The 19,353-nt window shown below is 45.5% G+C and overlaps 1 protein-coding gene across 2 annotated transcripts in view; it reads right to left on the bottom strand.

The window, feature by feature from the left end:
- Positions 1-8,708: 8,708 nt before the first annotated feature.
- CIAPIN1 (cytokine induced apoptosis inhibitor 1) overlaps positions 8,709-19,353 on the bottom strand; it is a 19,247-nt gene continuing 8,602 nt past the window's right edge. The window contains exons 4-9 of one of the 2 annotated variants that reach the window (XM_003263099.3): positions 17,132-17,208; positions 14,555-14,723; positions 13,003-13,076; positions 11,667-11,782; positions 10,775-10,856; positions 8,709-9,805 (exon numbers count right to left, since the gene is read on the bottom strand). In XM_003263099.3, coding sequence (XP_003263147.2) covers positions 9,695-9,805; positions 10,775-10,856; positions 11,667-11,782; positions 13,003-13,076; positions 14,555-14,723; positions 17,132-17,208 — 629 coding nt within the window. In that variant the 3' untranslated portion in view covers positions 8,709-9,694. The remainder of the gene's footprint in view (positions 9,806-10,774; positions 10,857-11,666; positions 11,783-13,002; positions 13,077-14,554; positions 14,724-17,131; positions 17,209-19,353) is intronic. The other variant, XM_030796503.1, reaches the window with a different exon arrangement.

The following is a 19,353-nucleotide window of genomic DNA, read 5'->3' as shown; positions in this document are numbered from 1 at the left end:
AAGAGCTGTGGGCCGGGGTGTTTCACTGTATTTTCTTAGAGATTGTATTTGGTCCATTTGGCATCCATTTATCACAGGGCCAAATCACAGGGCCAAAGGCATTTATACCTCTGCTGCGAGCTGGTTTTTGCAAGTGTTTGAAAGTAATAATAGTTACAAACCCTCCAACCAATCTCAATCACAGACCCCCCAACCATCTCTGTTTAACTCTCACACCAAGCCAGTATTTCCCCTGCCCTAAATCACCCAGAGCCGGGTAGAGACAACTAGGGACAGCCCCTATGCCCAAGGCCCTCTGGAATTATTCCAACTAGCCAGACCTGGGCTGCTTCCCCCAGCCTGCCTTACCCTTCAGGTGGAAACCCCACAAAAGGCTGTGGCCTGTGCTGTTCTGATCCTTCCTTTCAGCCTCCTGACCAAACTTGGTGCTCCCCCTGTGGCCCCCGTGTGTGGTCTGCGTGTGTGCCATGCCCTGTTCTCCTGGGAGATGCAAGCGATAAATTCTTCTTTCAGTGGCCTTATTCGCTCTGTGTTGTCACTCAGTCACCTCCATCAATTCAAATCCTGTGGGTACATTTTAAACTTTTTAAATTGATGCATAGTAACTGTACATATTTATGGGACACATATGATACTGTGACACAAGCATACAATGCATAGTGATCAGATCAAGGTAATCAGGATATCCATCACCTCGAACATTTATCATTTCACTGTGTTGGGAACGTTTCAAATCTTCTCTTCTAGCTATTTTGAAATATACAATAGGCTGGGCATAGTGGCTCATACCTGTAATCCCAGCACTCTGGGAGGCCAAGGTGGGAGGATCACTTGAGCCCATGAGTCTGAGACCAGTCTGGGCAACATAGTGAGACTCAGTCTTTACGAAATGCAAAAATTAGCCAGGCATGGTAGCATGTGCCTGTGCTGCCAGCTACTCAGGTGGCTGAGGTGGGAGGATCACTTGAGCACAGCAGGTCGAGGCTGCAGTGAACTGTGATGGCGCCACTGCACTCCAGCAGGGGTGACAGAGGGAGACCCTGTCTCAAAAAGAAAAAAAAGGCTGGGCATGGTGGCTCACGCCTGTAATCCTAGCAATTTGGGAGGCCAAAGCAGGTAGATCACCTGAGGTCAGGAGTTCTAGACCAGCTTGGCCAACATGATGAAACCCCATCTCTACTAAAAATACAAAAAAATTAGCTGGATGTGGTGGCAGGCACCTGTAATCCTAGCTACTCAGGAGGCTGAGGCAGGAGAATCACTTGAACCCGGGAGAGGTTGCAGTGAGCCAAGATTGTTCCATTGCACTCCAGCCTGGGCAATAAGAGCGAAACTCTGTCTCAAAAAAAAAAACAGAAAGAAAGAAAAAAAAAAGAAATACACAATAAATTGTTTACTATAGTCACCCTACTGTGCAATCGAACACTGGAAATTATTCCTTCTATCCAGCTGTTTGTTTGTACCCATTAACCAATCTCTCCCCATCACCCCCTCTCCCCTAAATAGAACTACCATATGATCCAGCAATCCTACCACTGGGTATTTATCCAAAGGAAAGGAAATCAATATATCAAAGGGATACCTGCACCCCCATGTTTATTGCAGCACTATTCACAATAGCCAAAATATGAAACCAACCCGTGTCCATCAATGGAGGAATAAATAAATTTGGTACATGTACACAACGGAATACGATTCAGCCATAAAAAAAGAAGGAAATACTGTCATTTGCAGCAAAATGGATGGACAGTCATTATGTTAAGTGAAATAAGCCAGGCACAGAAAGACAAATATCTCATGTTCTCACTCATGTGGGAGCTAAAAAAAGTTTATCTTCGAAAGTACATTTTAACACAAAGGGTCAGGGACCTGTTTGGAGTCTCTGCTTTGCCACTGACTGGCCGTTGGACCTGGACACAGGAGCCTCACCTGTCTGAGCCTATTTCTCCATGAAGCAATGGAACTGGACCTTCTCTTACCTGTTTGGGGATGTGCCAATATGGCTACTCCTCTACCTCTCACGTTGCCCTTAGCGGACCACAGTCTTAGAAAACCTGCCATTTCTGTTCAGGCGCAGTGGCTCACGATCATGAGGTCAAGAGATCGAGACCAGCCTGACCAACATGGTGAAACCCCGTCTCTACTAAAAATACAAAAATTAGCCGGGCATGGTGGCGTGTGCCTGTAATCCCAGCTACTCAGGAGGCTGAGGCAGGAGAATCACTTGAACTTGGGAGGCAGAGGTTGCAGTGAGCCAAGATCACACCATTGCACTCCAGCCCGGGTGAGAGAGTGAGAGTGAGACTCTGTCTCAAAAAAAAAAGAAAAAAAAGAAAAGAAAAGAAAACCTGCCACTTCCTCATAATTGAACTGCCATCACCTGGATATTCCCTGTGCCCTTCTCCAAAGCCAGCATGGCAACCATAGGGGTGGAATACCCAGACGAGCAAAGGGATCAGGGCTTTAAGAAGTCAGCCTTCGGCCAAGCATGGTGGCTCACACCTGTAATCCCAGCACTTTGGGAGGCCAAGGCAAGCGGATCACTTGAGGTCAGGAGTTCAAGACCAGCCTGGCCAACAGGGTGAAACTCTGACAGTACTAAAAATACAAAAATTAGCTGGGCATGGTGGTGCACACCTGTAATCCCAGCTACTTGGGAGGCCGAGGCAGGGGGATTGCTTGAACCTGGGAGGTAGAGGTTGCAGTGAGCCCAGATCAGTCCACTGCACTCCAGCCTGGAAAACAGAGTGAGACTCTGTTTCAAAACAAACCAACCAACCAACCCTGACCAGTACTCCTCAAAATGATTAAGCTCATCCAAAACAAGGAAAGTCTGAGAAACTGTCACAGCCAAAAATCAGCTTTCAAAAGACTTGTTTAGTCCTTGCACTTACATGTTCATGGTGGGATATTTACTACAGCACAAAGCTGGAAACAGCCCAAGGCCTATCAACAGATGAATGGATAAACAAAAGTGGTCTAACCATACAAGGAAGATTTTTCTGCATGGATATGCCCTATGATATGGGTGAAGCTCGAAACACTCTGTTAAGCTAAAGAAGCCAACCGCAGAAGGTCACACACTGTATAATTTCATTCATATGACATGTCAGAAGTAACTCATGGAGTCAGAACGCCCACTGGTGGTGACCAGAGATGGTGGGAGAGGAAGATGGGAAGGGACTGCTTACTGGGGATGGGGTTTCCTTTTAGGGTAATGAAAACATTTTGGAACTAGATAGAGGTGGTGGTTGCACCACACTGTGAATGTACCAAATGCTGCCGAATTGTTTATTTTAAATCGTTCATTTTATGTTATGCAAATTTCATAAAAAAGACATATTCAATATTCACTTTTCTGTAGAGTAGCAGGCTTGGATGAGACATACATCAGCTCAGGACAAAGAAGTCCTCTGGGAGGGCAGCGAAAGGATTTCGCCACTGCTGTAACACTTGGGTACGAAAAAAGGAGCGATCGGAATCAAACACAGCAAAGGTAGTTGTCTGTTGGAAATTCTCTGTATTGGAAATCTTTCATGATTTAAGAGATAAAATGTTTAAGTAATTATAGAAAATCAAGAAGGAAGGAAGGAAGGGAGGGAAGGAGGGAGGGAGGGAGGAAGGAGGGAAGGAGGGAGGGGAAGGGATGGAGGGAGGAAGGAATGAAGGGAAGGAAGGAAGGAAAAGGAAGAAAGGGGAAGGAAGGAAGGGGAAGAGGGGAAGGAAGGAAGGATGGATGGTGGGAGGGAAGAGAGGGAGGGAGGGGGAGGAAGGGAGGGAGGGGAAGGAATGAAGGAGGGAGGGAGGGAAGGAGGGGAAGGAAGGAAAGGAGGGAAGGAGGGAGGGGAAGGAAGGGAGGAAGGAAGGAAGCGGGAAGGGAGGAAAGAAGGAAGGAAAGGAGGGAGCATTCTAACCCAGCTGAGTCTGAATGCAGTCTCCAGATCAGCACAGAGGTTTGCAGAGGTGAAAGCCTCATGCTGGATGGTGGGCCATGGGTAACCAATGACCAGACCACCAGCTTGACCACCAGGAGTGACCACTGAAGGTGAGACCTGAAGTCACTAAGGGCTGAGTGGGGGCTTCTGTCCCTGCTTTCCCTGAGAAGGGTGAAGTAAGAGCCACTCGAGAGCTGCCCCGTCGCCACCCCTACTCAGCACAAAGGTATTTTATACATTTGTGTAATTTGCAGCAAAAATTTTGGTCACAAACAGTATTCACCTGCTCTGTGACAACCTTCTCCCTCTGTTACTATTATTCTGAGGCAGCTTTATATAGATGCCATACTAGTTCCACTTTAAAAATTTTGCATGAGATGATAACGGGGTCAAGTGTTCCATGGAGGTTCGTGTTGGGGAGATGCAGGACTTTGTCCTGGGCTAGCAGTATTCTCTTTAAGACCCAGGGTTTTATGTGAGAGGTTTTCAGGTTTTTTCAATGAAGTTTCTTAGAAATACAAATCCATCGGTCGGGTGTGGTGGCTCACGCCTGTTAATCCCAGCACTTTGGGAGGCCGAGGCGAGTGGATCACCTGAGGTCAGGAGTTTGAGACCAGCCCAGCTAACATGGTGAAACCCTGTCTCTACTAAAAATGCAAAAAATAGCTGAGCATGGTGGCACATGCCTGTAATCCCAGCTACTTGGGAGGCTGAGGCAGGAGAATCGCTTGAACCTGGGAGGCAGAGGTTCCAGTGAGCCAAGATCACACCACTGCACTCCAGCCTGGGTGACAGAGCGAGACTCCTTCTCCAAAAAAAAAAAGAAGAAGAAATACAAATCCATCATGTATATGGCAGGTATACAAACCAATAAAAATAAACACTTGTATACCCACCGTCCAGCCTAAGAAATAGAACTTTCCTGCTGATGAAGTCCTGCCTCTTTCTCCCGTCTCCCTTTGGAGCCAACTGTGATCCTGAATTATATCATTCCCCTTGAGCTTCTTCATTAGTTTTGTCACACACATACACACGTGTGTATACATCATGTATATGCACATATGTATGTGTCTATCCTTAATGACAGGCTGATGGATCTGGCATGTTTTTGAACTGTATGTAAATGAAATATTTCACACACACACACACACACACACACACACTTCTGTGACTTGCTTTTGTGGCTTCTCTTGCTTCGTGATTCTTCCATGTTGAAGTGCACAGCTATAGCTCATCATTGCTGTGCAGTGTTCCACTGCTTGGACACACAGCTCATTCATTCACGCTCTTGTTAATGGCCATTTGGATTGCCTCTTAGAAGTACTGCTGCTTTGAATACTTGTTTCCTGGTGTATGGGCCAAAGAATTTCTCTAGGGCAGTGGTTCTCAATCCTGGCTGCACCCTACAATGACCTGGGACAGTTTTGCAAAACTGCTGATGTCCTGGGCCCTACTCCAAGGGATTCTGACTGAATTGGGTTTTGGAGAGGAAACCCAGGAATAGGCTTTTTTTTGTTTTGGTTTGGTTTATTTTTGGAAGCTATCCAGGTGATTCTAATATGCAGCTAGTGTTCAAAGTGACATGAGGGTGACATTGCCCAAAGTATCCCTACCAACAGTGAGTTCTCACCTGGCCACATTTTCACCAATACTTGGTAAGGTTTCTGTTTAGCCTTCTCCCTGCCACGAGGACAGGCAGCTGGGCTGTTCACAGCCTCTCTTCTCCAGTGCAGAGACCAGGGTGCTTCCAGCATGCCAGGCTCTACTGTGGGGTTCTCCCTTCAGCCCCACTGCCTGCCTGTGCATTTGGACCCCATTGTTACAAATGGGGGCCCATTCTGCAGCTCACAGGTATCTTCATCTGGAGCAGGTTTGCACCCTCATCTGCTCTCCCTTCTCTCCTGTCCACACTCTGGCTCCAAAGCCTCTGCTCTCATCTCCTTCCAAGTATTTTGTGGTTCTGTTTTGGCTGCCTCCTAACCCCAAGGAAGGTGTGATTTGTCTCTGCTGTCCCCTCCATTTACTGCTTTTGAGTGATTTCAGAAGGGGGAAGTCCCAAATGTACACTGCCAAGTTTTAAGCTAGAGACTTTAGAAAACTAAAAAAGAAGATATACTACACCCCCAGCCCCACCTCGGTCCACATTGGGCTGACTCAGAACGTCCAAGGACATCAGGCCTCAGTACTTTTTTTTTCTGAGATGGAGTTTCACTCTTGTCACCCAGGCTGGAGTGCAATGGCACCATCTTGCCTTACCGCAACCTCCGCCTCCCAGGTTCAAGCACTTCAACTGCCTCAGCCTCCAAAGTAGCTGTGATTACAGGCATGCACCACCACACCTGGCTAATTTTTGTATTTTTAGTAGAGGTGGGGTTTCACCATGTTGTCCAGGCTGGTCTCGAACTCCTGACTTCAAGTGATCCACCTGCCTCGGCCTCCCAAAGTGCTGGGATTACAGGTGTGAGCCACTGTGCCGGGCCAGGCCTCAGTACTTTTATTTATTTTTTTGAGACGGAGTCTTGCTGTGTCTCCCAGGGTGGAGTGCAGTGGTGCGATCTTGGCACACTGCTAGCTCCGCCTCCCAGGTCCAAGCGATTCTCCTGCCTCAGCCTCCTGAGTAGCTGGGACTACAGGCACCCACCATCATGCCCGGCTAATTTTTTATATTTTTAGTAGAGATGGGGTTTCACTGTGTTAGCCAGGATGGTCTCGATCTCCTGACCTCATGATTCACCCACCTCAGCCTCCCAAAGTGCTGAGATTACAGGCGTGAGCCACCGCACCCGGCCAGGCCTCAGTACTTTTAAGAGGTGCTCAGGTAAATGGTGGCAGCAGGTTACCCTCCCAGTCTCACCCTTTCCTCAGATATAAGATGAGGTTGCATTCAGTGATTATAAGAGCCCATGTTGGCTCCAATACTGTGAGCTTGCTGAACGCTGAAACCTCTAGCCTGTCTGGCTGTTGCCTCACTGGGTGCACGTGTAGGTGCAGGTGTGGCTGAGCCCCTGGCTCAGGTGTGTGCTGCTGATTGGCAAGGACTCTTCCCTCACTCTGGGCCCCAGACTCTGAGCTGGCTGGCTTGCCCCGGACCCTGTGGAGTGACACAGCAACTGCCGGCGTAAAATCATTAACTATGCCAACTGCAGCAGACAGGAGGTGGCAGCATCCTTTTTGCCAGCAGCAGCTGAGACTCAGAACAAGAATCGGCGAGGGCTTGTGGCATTTGCTAGGCCTGTCCAGGAAGCTCTGGCTCAGGATCTCTTGTCCTCAACCTGGAGGTTGAGATTTTTGTCCTTCATCTGGGCAAGTGCAGCAGAAGCAACCAACAGTGGCCCTGCAGCTTAATAATTATGTTACTATCGGGCCAGGTGCGGTGGCTCACACCTATAATCCCAGCACTTTGGGAGGCCAAGGCAGGTGAATCACAAGGTCAGGAGCTTGAGACCAGCCTGGCTAACATGGTAAAACCCCGTCTCTATTAAAAATACAAAAAATTAGCTGGGCGTGGTGGTGCATGCCTGTAGTCCCAGCTACTCCGGAGGCTGAGGCAGGAGAATCGCTTGAACCTGGGAGGTAGAGCTTGCAGTGAACCGAGATCACGCCACTGCACTCCAGCCTGGGCGACAGAGTGAGACTCCGTCTCAAAATAATAATAAAAAATAATAATTTTGTTACTGTCAAACCATTCTGGAGCTGAATTAGTTTCCTACTGCTGTGTAATCAACGACCTCACATTTAGCTGCTTAAAACACCCATTTCTTATCACAAGTTCTGTGGGCCAGGAGTCCTGGCACAGAAGACCGGGGCCTCTACTCAGGATCTTACAAGGTGCCGGCTAGGCTGCATTCTCATCTGGAACTTGGGGTCCTCTCCAAGCTAACCTGGTTGTTGGCAGAATGCGGTTCCTTGCAGCTGTGGACTAAGGTCCCCTTTTTCTCGACTGTCTGCCAGCACGTGAGGAGCCTGCACTCACAGTTCCTTGCCCATGGCCCTCTCCCTACTTGGCAACTGATATGGTTAGGTTTTGTGTCCCCACCCAAATCTCATCTTGAATTGTAATCCCCATAATCCCCACTTGTCAAGCGAGAGGGGTGGAGGTAACTGAATCATGAGGGCGGTTTCCCCCATGCTGTTCTGATGATAGTGAGTTCTCACAAGATCTGATGGTTTTATAAGGGGCTCTTCCTCCTTTGCTCGGCATGTCTCCTCCCTGCCGCCTTGTGAAGAAGGTGTCTTGCTTCCCCTTCGCCTTCCGCCATGATTGTAAGTTTCCTGAGGCCTCACCAGCCATGCAGAACTGTGAGTCAATTAAACCTCTTCCCTTTAAAAATTACCCAGTCTCGGGCAGTTCTTTATAGTAGTATGAAAACAGACTAATACAGCACTTACTTCTTCACGGCTAGCAAGAGAAATTCTTCTCTAGTTCTTTTAAAGGATCAACTGATTGGGTCAAGCCTACTCAGGATAATCTCCCTTTTAATTGATTTCAAGTCCATTAGGAACTTTAATTACATCTGCAAAATCCCTTCACTTTTGCCACAGAATGTAACCTAATTGCAGTAGGGATTATCCCATCACATTCACAGGTCCTGCTGAAACTCACGGGGAGGTTATTATACAACGGCATGAGTCACTAGGGGTCATCTTAGACCTGTGTATAAAAGGGGCTTTGGAGCCAAACTTCAATTAGCCACACAAACAACTAAAATCCACCAGCAGGGACTAGGATAAGCAAAGCAAACTTGGAGAATCAAATCAAGTTTCAAGGACAGATACCAATGAACACTTTTATTTACTGGTAAAATATAAAAATCCAGGTCTCTTAAATCCACACAATCTCTCCAAATATTTGGCAAGATTGATTCCAAGTCCGTACGGGTGGGTAACAAGAACAAAGGGGTCTCTGCTCAGAGAGACATATTGTTCAGAGTTCTGCCCTGCTTCCCTCTAAATGCTCACCAACCTGGGCTCTTCTAAAGTGGGCAGACAGGCCCTATTCTAAGCATAGGAATAGCCCCATTTGTGTGTGACACGAAGTTCCTCCAATGGTCCAAACTGAGCGTGGATGACTATCCAACATCACACACGAATGCACATCCCCTCTCTCTACAAGACATGCAGAATCTCAAGATATGTCAAGATATGCAGCAAGTTTAATACCTGAAGGTTAACATAAATGACAATAGGACACAGATGCAATGCTATAGTAAAATGTGGTTGGGGATGGAAGGGGGCAGAGGGACACTGGATATCATCACAGCAACCAGTGAGTGAGTCCTCTGGTGCCCTGAGGAGGTTGTGAGACACTTGATAACTTGTGTCACAAAGAATGGAGTAAACTAACAACTCTGAAAGACAAGCAGGTGGCAGCATTGCTGAGATGAGACTCAAGGCAGGGGTATGCAGCTCTGTCACAGAGTGTTAATGCTCAAGGATGCTTGGGCTCAAGAGCGTTCTGGTCAGCATTTTAACATCAGAAGAAGGGCTTCTTCAGGACACACTCCCTTCTCTTAACATGAGGTGAAGAAACCCATCCCATTCTGAGTAACCGGGCCCCATAATACCTTGGTCTTTTGATACACAGCAGCACTATACACCACTGTGCCCCCCAGCCAGCTTCACTCTGTCTGCTAAGCACCCACTCTGCAAATAGATCTCAGAGTGAACAAATCCAGAGGAGGTGGGAGAAGCCACCATGGTGGGATGTGAGGGACAGGAGTTGGCTGGAGGAGCAGATGGGTCCCCATGTCAGGAACCTCCTAGGCATCGTGAAGATTGCTATCGCTCAGAAGCACCTTTTCCCCAGGTTTGAAGGCTGGCATCCCAAGGTAGGGGCAGCTGGCACACCGGAAGGCATCGCCCAGGTAGCACTGCAGAGAGAGAATGGGGAAGCCAAGGGTCAGCTTATCTCAGGCATACCAGCCAGAAGAAAGAAATGTCTAATTTCATAATGTGGCCACAGTGGCCTGAAGGAAATGGCTGAGTATGTTTGCAGGTCCAATTGAGACCAAAATACTAAGAGTTTTCAAGATTTCTGGTTTCGTGAAAAACTATAGTCATGAAAAGTTCCCTAGGAGGCCATAGTTCTTTTGTTTTGGAGATGGAGTCTCCCTCTGTCACCCAGGCTGGAGTGCAGTGGCGTGATCTCGGCTCACTGCAAGCTTCGCCTCCTGGGTTCCCACCATTCTCCTGCCTCAGCCTCCCAAGTAGCTGGGACTACAGGTGCCCGCCACCATGCCCGGCTAATTTTCTTGTATTTTTAGTAGAGATGGGGTTTCACCATGTTAGCCAGGATGATCTCGGTCTCCTGACCTCTTGATTCGCCCTCCTTGGCCTCCCAAAGCGCTGGGATTACAGGCGTGAGCCACCGCACCCGGCCTTTTTTTTTTTTTTTTGAGATGGAGTCTCCCTCTGTCACCCAGGCTGGAGTGCAGTGGTGCGATCTCAGCTCACTCCACCTCCCAGGTTCAAGTGATTCTCCTGCCTCAGCCTCTGGAATAGCTGGAATTACAGGCGTGAGCCACTGCGCCCGGCCATAGTTCTATATTCTATGCAGTTCAAAACACAACCAAATTTAGCTAAATGTCTAACCATCAGGTCCCACTCTGAAGTACAAAGAAATGGGCCAAAAATAAAAAGCAACAAGACCAGCACAAGCACGCTAACCCACTCTCACTCTCAGGAGACAGCCTCTATCCCCATTACTACCTACGTTCGTGTGCTCACGCATTCGTCTGTTACTAAAATATTTGAGGTGCAGCTTGTCTGTGTTTAGTTTAGAAGGAGGTCTAATCCCCCTGGGGGGTTTATGAATGCTGAGGAATGATCCTGATATTTACGTTTCCACAAGCTGACTTGGGTTGGGAGCTCATCTGTTCCCTTGACTTCTCTTTTTCCAGTTCTTCGGCAAGGCCACAGGTGCTGTGGGAAAATCAGTAACTAATGAACGAGAATTGTCACCACCCAGAAATCCCAAATCCTAACAGTGCCAAAATGTGCTTTAAGCCTTTTCTCTTCACACCAGTGTCATAACTCAGAAGCCTATGGGCCAGGCAGACAGCAGCAATGTGAGAGGCTGCTGAGGGAGACAGAAGTGGGAGGAGGATGAGGGAAGTACCGTGTGTGCTCTGTCTACAGAGGGCAGCCACTACTCAGCTTCAGCTGGTTATCATGCTGGGGAAAGTGGACCCAGTTTGCCATATTTTCCAAATTCAAGAACAGAAGGGAAAAAGATCTGTGTTTTCACTTGAAATTTCCTGATTTGTAAATGCTGGCAGCTTTTACATTTAAAAAACACTGATGATTAACACTGATGATGAACACCGCTGATTACCTTTCTACAATCCTTCCCATCCATTTATAAAAACAAATGTGAAGACACCAAGGTCTCACTCTGATGCCCAGGCTGGAGTGCAGTGGCACAATCGTGGCTTACTGGTAGGGTTTTGAGGGAGAGTGAAATTAGATACATGGCACAATTACGGCTCACTGCAGCCTCGACCTCCCAGGCTCAAGTGATCCTCTTGCCTTTTCCTCCCAAGTAGCTGGGACCACAGGCACATACCACCATGCCTGGCTAATTTTTTTTTTTTTTTAATTATTTGCAGAGATGGTCTCCCTGTGTTGCCCAGGCTGGAAAATGTATGTTTTAAAAATAGTACAGCACCACAATGACTTGAGCATGAAGCCACTGGAGGCAGCATGGCAGGCTCTAGTCACCCCAACACTCACCAGTTCTTACAGGCCTTCCTCTTTTTCCCTTCCCCACAAGAAGCAGCCCGCAGGGAAGCTGGATCTGGCTTCTTCAAATCTTCCGGATCCAGCAGCTCATCTGAGTCAATGAGATCCTGGAGAGTGTTCAAAGCAATGAGTGATACAGTCGTGGTCTCTGCTAATGAAAAGCTAAAGTGACCGCAGGCTTCGAGAGGAAACGTGGAGTCCAGGGTAAAGAAGGTGTCCACCCTGTCCTCCTTTTGGATGATCATCATGTTCAACCTGACCACATGCTCAAGAGGCCAACGGTGAGTTAAACTACATCCACAGAAGATGCACTAGCATGCGAAGGAATTAGAAACAAATTTACATGAGGAAAAGCTGTATGACTGGCCAGCAATGTGTAGAGAATATACACATGTTGGGGGCTGGGGGCAGGAGTGGGGAGAAGGGAGGGAACAGACAGAACAGAGAGAGAGAGAAGTGTTTATGAAGAGTCATGTGAAAAAGGGAATAAAATATCTTTTACATAATCCCAGATAAAAATCAAATAATTATATATACCTTTATGTAATTCTTTGTAAATGTGTAGACAGTCTGTAAACCCTATGAGAGCATGAACCTCACTTATTTTGCTCACTACTCTAACTTCAATAGTAGAGGTGTAGAAATGAAGAACTTTATTACAGACACGGCCAATCAAAGATGGAAAATAGTGCTTTTTAAAGCATGGAACAGTCAGCAACTTGCCCAAAGGTGCCAATAAAACTATTTAAGCTGACAAAATCTTTTCAGGTTTACACATGCCCACAAGAGTTTTCAACATATTGCATGAAGTGAGAACAAGAAATTATGTGGGGAAAAAGAGATGCTAAAAAATTTAAAAGGCCACCAACATGGCTGAGCGCAGTGGCTCACGCCTGTAATCCCAGCACTTTGGGAGGCCGAGGCAGGGAGATCACTTGAGGTCGGGAGTTTTGCGACCAGTCTGGCCAACATGGTGAAACCCCGTCTCTACTAAAAACACAAAAATTGGCCAGGTGTGGTGGCACATGCCTGTAATCATAGCTACTTGGGAGGCTGAAGCATGAGAATCGCTTGAACCTGGGAGCAGAGATTGCAGTAAGCCGAGATCGTGCCATTGCACTCCAGCCTGGGCAAGAGAGCGAGACTCTGTCTCCAAAAAAAACCACCAACGTGGAGTTTCCTTCTAAATCAAAGATGTGACAGGCATAGTCACAAATCTGGGCTTTAAATACGTTCACACCTACAAGTCCAGAAAGGGCACTATAGCTGTTCATACCCAAACTGAGGCCTGAAAGAAAGTAATCAAGTGACAATGCCGCCAGCTCACCATGCTGTCGTCCTCCATATCATTGGCTGAGAGGGTCCACAGCTTGGCAGCAGCAGGGTCCACAGCAGGCTTCACTGAGTCCAAGCAATAAAAGAAAAAACTCCATAAACGCAGTCAGAAACAATTAATTACAAACATACGTAAATGCTTTCTGCTGTGTAGAAGAGAACACACTGGCCTGGGAGGCAGAAGATGTGGGTTCAAAGTCCAGCTCTACCCCTCTTAGAGGTCTGACCTTGGGCCAACCACTTTCTGATAGTTACAGAAGTCGCCATTTGCTAAGCTCTTGCTTTGTACCAGGCACCATATTAAGCACTTATATACATTATCTAACTTAATTCTGCTGACAACCTTATGAGGTAACTATCTGTCATCCTAGTTTTACCGCTGTGGAAACAGGTTTAGACACTTAGGCTGGTTCCACAGGCTGCAAAGCCTGTCTGATGCTTTTCACCTCCGTTCCATATTGCTTCCTCCTCGATACCTTAGTTTCCATTCTACAACATGAATCTAAATTGTACTTCCTATGTTACTGCAGGTGTTTTGAGGATTAAATGAGAAATGTGTCAAAACCTTCAAAAATAGCAGAGCTTTAGCCTCATGTAAACCTGCTACATACAAGAAAATAGGCTCTAGAGCTGCTGGTGGCAAGGTAACACCATCAGTGGCAGACAAAGCTCACACCTCCTGGTTCTCTGTCTAGTCAGGAGGATGCAAGGAAGAGCCAGAGAGCTGAGGCTCAGATGCAGTGTGGGCAAATCCTCGCAGGCCCTTGGGGTAAGAGTACCCTCTAGTGATCACTGTCACAGCTGGATGCTCATACCTTCCACAGGGCCAACTGTTCTAAGCTATTCCTACCCATTCTGGAACCATGAATCGAAAGGTTAGATTCCAAAGGATTTCTTGAAGATTGAGGTTAGACAGTCAAAACCATACAAGTGGGGATGTACCAGTAAATATCTGTAAATGTCTGCATACCTCACAGCTGGGTCAATTCAGGCATTTAAAAATAGTGATAGGAAGGATGAGAATGGGGCAGTGTGTGTGTGTGTGTGTGTGCGCGTGAGCGCACGCGTGTGCTTGTACACAATTTTCTAGGCAGAAGAAATATAGTTTTGTAAGTGTCTTAGCATCCTCAAAGTAAGAACAGATGCTTTTCCTGGCACGGGGAAAAAAGCACATGAGAACAGGAACAGGGCACTCTCTTCCACCATTATCACTACACTGTGAGGCCTTCTGAGGATAAACGTTTATTCTGGGACCTGGAAGGACCTCATTAATTAAACTGTGTGACTCAGTCCTGTAGAATTAGGAGGCCTTGGTATCTTCTGGTGCAGAAGAAGGAGCTGAACTAGATAATACCTATGTATTACTTCAGTTTTGGATCCTAATATGCCCATGATAATAGTACATTAAGTATTCTATGTGGAAATGGCAGAAATCAAAGGACTAATTCTCTAAAAATATCACCATTTCATTTATTGCCGGCTCAATTTCTAACATGTCCCTCTAAGCCCATTCAAACAGAAGAATGTCCCTAGGCCAGCCTTACCTGAAGGAGAAGACTTCTTGGTGATGGAAAGCTTAAGCTGCCTAGAAGAACCCACTTCAAAGTTTGGTTTTTTGCCTGTGATCTGAACAAACAGCAGGTTGTCACTTTCATGACCAAGGTGTTCTCGAACAGACCGTACTTCCTCAGGGGTTAGGGGCTCCCGCTGCAGCTAGAATTCAAGACATCAAAAGGATTAGTCCACCCTCCTCTATAAAATGGTTTACTATGTCTACCTACACAGGAGTTAAAGACTCATTTCTGTGCATTAAGGATGTAACAGTGGATGGTAACAGATATCACTTTATGCCTCACATTCAGTTTCTCACTGATCAGAACCCTAGAGTATAACCTTTGTCTGCATGTTTACTTGGAGCCTACCCCTTGGAAAATGTAAAAGTACTTAAAAAATATTAGGGATGAGGCATATGCTAGTTATTTGGGATGTAATATAATTATGAAAATGAACCAGATGTGGTCCTACTGTGTAACAGAAAGAACGCCCACAATGAAGACAGCAGAAATTTATATCCCAAAAGAAAAAGGGGGAGGAAGATCCTTTCTATGTTCCTTGGGATAAAGTAGCAGAGAGCAAAGGTAGAAAAAAAGGGTCAGGGTGCCACCTCTATGTCCAATAATTATAGACTGGTTACATAAATCATAGTCCATCTATTGCATGGAATACTATTACATCATTAATACGAATGAAGGGAAATACACTGAAGTAGGTAAGTGTCTATGATATCTAAGGGTGGGAAAAAAGCTGGTGATTGAACAATGTATACATATGATCTTATTTAAATTTTAAAAAAAGTATGTGCATGTAGATGCTTGTAAATACATAGGAAAAGGTCTGAACAGCCATACGAAAAGGCATTGGTGGCTTCCTCTGGGGAGGGAAGTGTGAGCAAGAAGTGGGATGTCACTTTATATTCTGTATGCTTTGGTGTAAAGTGAATTTTTATGAGGAGTCTGATATAGTTTGCATATGTGTCCCCCCTAAATCTCATGTTGAACTGTAATCCCCAATGTTGGAGGTGGGGCCCAGTGAGAGGTGACTGGATCATGGGGGCAGATTTCTCATGAATGGTTTAGCACCATCTGAATTCTCACCAGATGTGGTTATTGTAAAGTGTGGCACCTTCCCCACCCTGACTCTTCCTGTCTTTCTTGATCCTGCCTTTGCCATGTGATGTGCCTGCTCCTTCTGCCACGAGTAAAAGTTCCTTGAGGCCTCCCTAGAAGCCAAGCAGTTGCAGTCCCATGCTTCCTGTACAGAACAGTGAGCCAATTAAACCTCTTGTTTTTATAAATTATTCAGTCTTAGGTATTCCTTTATAGGAACAGAAGAATGGCCTAATACACATTCCTTATTTTAAAATCAAGCACAGAAAACCTTAAGCTAAAAGGAAAAATAAGAAAGGGTTGGCATAAAGAATCCAAGGCCTGGCAGGACACAGTGGCTCATGCCTATAATACCAGCACTTTGGAAGGCCGAGGCGGGTAGATCACCTGAGGTCAGGAGTTCGAGAACAGCCTGGCCAACATAGCGAAACCCCACCTGTACTAAAAATACAAAAAATTAGCCAGGTGTGGTGGCACACGCCTGTAATCCCAGCTACTCGGGAGGCTGAGGCAGGAGAATTGCTTGAACCCAGGAGGCGGATGATGCAGTGAGCAGAGATCGTGTCACTGCACTCCAGCCTGGGCAACAGAGCGAGACTGTCTCCAAAAAGAAGAAAAAAAATTTAAAGAAGAAAAAAATTAAAAAACAAAGAATTTAAGGCCCTACATTATGTAAGAAATAACAGGCACAACAGCTATCATACTGTAACATTTACCTCTCCCACATCCAAGAAAATTTTAACATCAAAGAGTGTAGAAACATAAATACTTCTGCTTAATTTAAACATTTCCACTGAATTGTCAGAAAAGGAACTTTGTCCCTTAACCTATTCCAGCCTCCCACCAAAAATGTGAGGCTGAACTAGGAGGCAGTGTTCACCCAGGCCTAGGATTCGGGTCTACTGAGAGGTGGGTGTTGGAAGCAGCAGAGCTGCTACTCATGCCCCTCAGCTGTCACCACCACTAAACTAGTACCAAGGAGACAAGAACAAGCCCCAGCCCACATGGGCCAAGCTGAGTCTCTTTGAAGTTGATTATTCTCACAAGTTTTTTGTTTGTCTGTTTTTTTTTTGAGACGGAGTCTCGCTCTGTCGCCCAGGCTGGAGGGCAGTGGCGTGATCTTGGCTCACTGCAAGCTCCGCCTCTCAGGTTGACGCCATTCTCAGCCTCCCAAGTAGCTGGGACTACAGGCGCCTGCCACCAGGCCCGGCTAATTTTTTTGTTTCACTGTGTTAGCCAGGCTGGTCTCGATCTCCTGACCTCATGATCCACCCGCCTCGGCCTCCCAAAGTGCTGGGATTATAGACATGAGCCACCACACCCGGCCGATTCTCCCAAGTTTTGTCCTTTGAAGCATCATGTATCTTACATGCACAGCATTTCTTGTTTCCTAGTTCTAAGCAATACTGATTACCTCACCTGCAGGGCAGCGAAGAAAGTTGTCTACAAACATACCTCTTTCACTTCCACAAGACCAGAAAGAGTCAGGGCTGAACACAGCTTAGATGCTGTCTTCACTTTGCTATTGTTATCTGCCAAAAGGAAAATCCCAATTAATAGCTTTATAGGTCAAAGTAGGAAAAATAATAAAGGCTCAATCCTATATGGGTTAGCAGGCATTCAAACAATAATAACCAGGCGGGCGTGGTGGCTCATGTCTGTAATCCCAGCACTTTGGGAGGCTGAGATGGACAGATCACTTCAGGCCAGGAGTTCAAGACCAATCTGGCCAACATAGCAAAATCCCATCTCTACTAAAAATACACACAAAAAAATAGCCAGGTGTGGTGGCACATGCCTATAATCCCACCTACTTGGGAAGCTGAGGCACAAGAATTGCTTGAACCCAGGAGGCGGAGGTTGCAGTGAGCCGAGATTGCACCACTGCACTCTGGCCTGCACAACAGAATGAGACTTGATCTCAAAGAAAAAACAAAAAAAAAATAACTTATTCTGTTTAATGTACAGATGGTCCCTGACTTAATGATGGTTCTACTTACAATTTTTCAACTTTTATGATGGTGTGAAAGTAATACTCATTCAGTAGAAACTGTATACTTCAGTTTTCAGTAAATTACATGAGATACTAAGCACTTTATTATAAATAGGCTTTGTGTTAGATGATTCTGCCCAACTGTAGGCTAATGCAAGTGTCCTAAGCATGTTTAAGGTAGGCTAGGCTAACCTAAGCAATTATGTTTAGTAGGTTAGATGAATTACATGCATTTTCATCTTAATAGTATTTACCAGGACGTAACTCCATTGTAAGATGAGGACAACTGTATATATATTTTAGTGATACTATTTTATTATTATTATTATTATTATTATTATTATTATTATTATTATTATTATTTTTGAGACAGGGTCTCACTTTGTCACCCAGGCTGGAGTGCAGTGGCATGATCTCGGCTCATTGCAGCCTCGACCTCCCAGGTTCAAGCAATCCTCCTGCCTCAGTCCCCACCAAGTAGCTGGGGTTATAGGTGTACACCACCACACCAGGCTAATTTTTGTATTTTTTGTAGAGACGGGGTTTTGCCATGTTGCCTAGGCTGGTCTCGAACTCCTGGACTCAAGCAACCCACCTGCCCCAGCCTCTCAAACTGCCGGGATTACAGGTGTGAGCCACTGTGCCTGGCCATAGTGAAATACTATTTTAATGTGACAAATCCTTTTTGTTGTTCGAAGTGTTTTTACCTAAGCTCTTAAATGTTATAATTCCATTATTATTGTTTTTTATCACTCTCTGCTTCTTGAAACCCCTTCCAGAGGTTGTGAGATAATGACTATGAAAAGAGGCTTATGAACTACAAAGTGCACAGAAATACAAGTATTCTTTCTGAATAGTTCTTTTTTTCTCTCTGTATAGTTCTAAGACACTACATTTAGTCATGTAAGGTTTAAATTCCCAGCAAAGAATGCTGATTTATACTACACACAACACAAAGTTCTATTTCCAAATAAACAACGAACACCTTTATACATTTCAAAATACTTTCATTTCTATTATTCTATTTGATGAAATTGTTATGTTTTGACTGAAAATCTAGTGAAAAATATTAAAAATCCAGACTTGAATCACTCTGACAGCTATACCACCTATCAAAAAAGTTTTTACTTCATGAACACTGTCATTAGTTTCACATGAATCAATAATTACCACATCATTCCCAGGGTTCAGCCATTATTTTTAAACTTTTTATTTTGAAATAACTACAGATTCACAGGAAGTTGGAAAAAACAAAAAGAAGTTCCGTATATTAAGGAGGTCTTCACTTCGTCTCTCCCCACAGTTAACATCTTACCCAATTATAGCATGATATGAAGACCAGGAAATTGATATTGATGGTCCACATAGCTTTTTCAGATTTCATTTCTTTTATATGTACTCGTTTGGCAGAGGGGGGCTATATAGTTCTATGTAATTTTATTACGTGTGTAGATTTATGTAACCACCACCATATTCAGAACACAGAATTGTTCTATCACCACAGGAACCCTCATACTACCCCTTTATAGCTCCACACACCCCTTTCCTCCCACTTCTAACCTCTGGCAAACTCTGATCTCCACTGCCATAATTTTGTTATTTCAAGAATATGAACGGATTTCTACAGCACAGAGCCTTTTGAGATTGGCTTTTTTCACTCAGCTACTTCCCTTGATATCCATTC

The sequence above is a fragment of the Nomascus leucogenys genome, chromosome 2 (assembly GCF_006542625.1).
Source record: "Nomascus leucogenys isolate Asia chromosome 2, Asia_NLE_v1, whole genome shotgun sequence".
NCBI lineage: Eukaryota > Metazoa > Chordata > Mammalia > Primates > Hylobatidae > Nomascus > Nomascus leucogenys.
The sequence above is the reverse complement of the archived record's forward strand: the minus strand, read 5'-3'. Positions and strand labels throughout refer to the sequence as shown.